Source organism: Phaethon lepturus, unplaced genomic scaffold, assembly GCF_000687285.1.
Source record: "Phaethon lepturus isolate BGI_N335 unplaced genomic scaffold, ASM68728v1 scaffold42976, whole genome shotgun sequence".
NCBI lineage: Eukaryota > Metazoa > Chordata > Aves > Phaethontiformes > Phaethontidae > Phaethon > Phaethon lepturus.
Window position 1 is genome coordinate 1,000 of NW_010544834.1, and position 1,725 is coordinate 2,724.

The 1,725-nt window shown below is 55.5% G+C and overlaps 1 protein-coding gene across 1 annotated transcript in view; it reads right to left on the minus strand.

The window, feature by feature from the left end:
- STOML2 (stomatin (EPB72)-like 2) overlaps positions 1-1,718 on the minus strand; it is a 2,689-nt gene extending 971 nt beyond the window's left edge. Inside the window, exons 1-3 of the mRNA XM_010288796.1 lie at positions 1,665-1,718; positions 888-1,022; positions 195-339 (exon numbers count right to left, since the gene is read on the minus strand). Coding sequence (XP_010287098.1) covers positions 195-339; positions 888-1,022; positions 1,665-1,709 — 325 coding nt within the window. The 5' untranslated portion in view covers positions 1,710-1,718. The remainder of the gene's footprint in view (positions 1-194; positions 340-887; positions 1,023-1,664) is intronic.
- Between the last annotated feature and the right edge of the window lie 7 nt (positions 1,719-1,725).

A 1,725-nucleotide genomic window follows, 5' to 3' on the forward strand; every position in this document is an offset into this window, starting at 1 on the left:
CCCCCCCCCGCGCGCCCGGGGCTGGGGGCCGCCAACACGAGCTGGAGCTTAACCCAAGGGCCCCAGCAGGGGAAGGATCAGCATGTCTGAGGAAGCCTGGCCTACAGACAGTGATGCTCCCCACAGAGCATCACCACTCAGTGCAGAGGGCTACAGATCTCCCAGGCCCCACATGTTCTAGCCCAAGGCACTACCAGCAGCTTTGTTGATTTGCTCAGCCTTCTCAGCTTCTGATGCCAGGATCTGGGCCTGCTTCTGCCCCTCAGCCACATTGATAGCTGATTCCCGCGTCCCCTCCGACTCCAGCACTGTCGCCCGCTTCCGTCGCTCTGCTTCCACCTGCAAACAGAGGTCAGACACCAGACTGCCATGGCTGAGCTGGGTAAAGCCCATCCGTGGGGCAAACATAGCATGGAGACACTCCTGCACCCCACGTGGGCAAGTACAGTTTAGCAGAGGGTGAGAACACAGCTATAAAACACCGAGCGATCCCTGGCAAGGGCTGGTTCTGCTCCTCACGCTGCACAGCCCTCCCCAGCCCAGTCCACACCTTACAGGACGGCCGCTTCCCCCTCCTCCCCTTCCAGCCAAGATCTGCTGCCTGGCTTTTCTCAAGGGGAGACCTTAGGAGCTCTGGAATTCACTTCCTACAGAGCCCAGTAAGGATTTTAAAGGGAGCTGACAGTGGCCACCACTGCCAAAATAAGGACAGGAATTATTTATTTAACAGCTGTATGTTCGCAGCCAAAGTGCCAGTGGGCTTCCCTCACCACAGGAGGGCCCAGTACTGCCAGCTCCAGACAGAGAAGAACCGTGCAGCATGGAAGGGGAGACATGGAAGGGGAGACTTCCCTCTCCTTCTACACCACCCATGCAGGGAAACAAACCTGCATCTGCATAGATTCCTTCACGCGTGGGGGCACGTGGATGTCCTTGATCTCGTAGCGCAGGCACCGGATGCCCCAGCAGTCTGAGGCCTGGTTAATGGCATCCACAATATTGGCGTTGAGGGACTCCCGCTCCTGGGGTGCGCAAAAGAAATGGCAGAGAGCAAAGAAGAGGCACTTAGCAGGAGACAGGGGTCAGGAGAGAAACATATCCTCCCTCATTGGCCACGGCCGGCCAGAAAAACCCATCGCCACAGGGATAAGGCAGGGCCAAATGCTTCCCTGGTCTCTTGAAGCGGTCACCTTCTCCTATGAAGGGCAGTGCCCCAAACTGAAATTGCTGGGATACAAAACATCTGCCATACACCTGAGTATAAACATCACCAAGGAATGCAGGTAGCTCCTGTTTCTACCCAGCAAATGCAGCATGAGCGTTACAGCCCCCCATGAACCGGGCCAGCCAGGACACTCATCACTGGGCCTGGGCAAAGAGTCATTGACTCAAGAGAAATGCAGTTGGACCAGCCAGGTCTGGGCCCATGTCGTCCATCACCCTTTCCCACTAATCCAGGGCAGGGGAAAAAATAGCTCCTTTAAAAAAAAACCCACCATAAAACCAAACAAGACCCATCTCCAAGGATTCACTAATAGGTCAAATGAAACTGAAACCCTCTAAGCAGAGGGTGTTTTGCTGTTAAGCATATCAGCCTGGCCATGCAGACTGTCCCACAGTTTTGAGAGATGCTGGCAGCTCCATGATCCACCTCCCCAGCTCACCCGGAAGACTCTGTCAAGGGAGAGTTTGCCAAGTTCAGATCTCATGGTGGTCTGGGCCAGC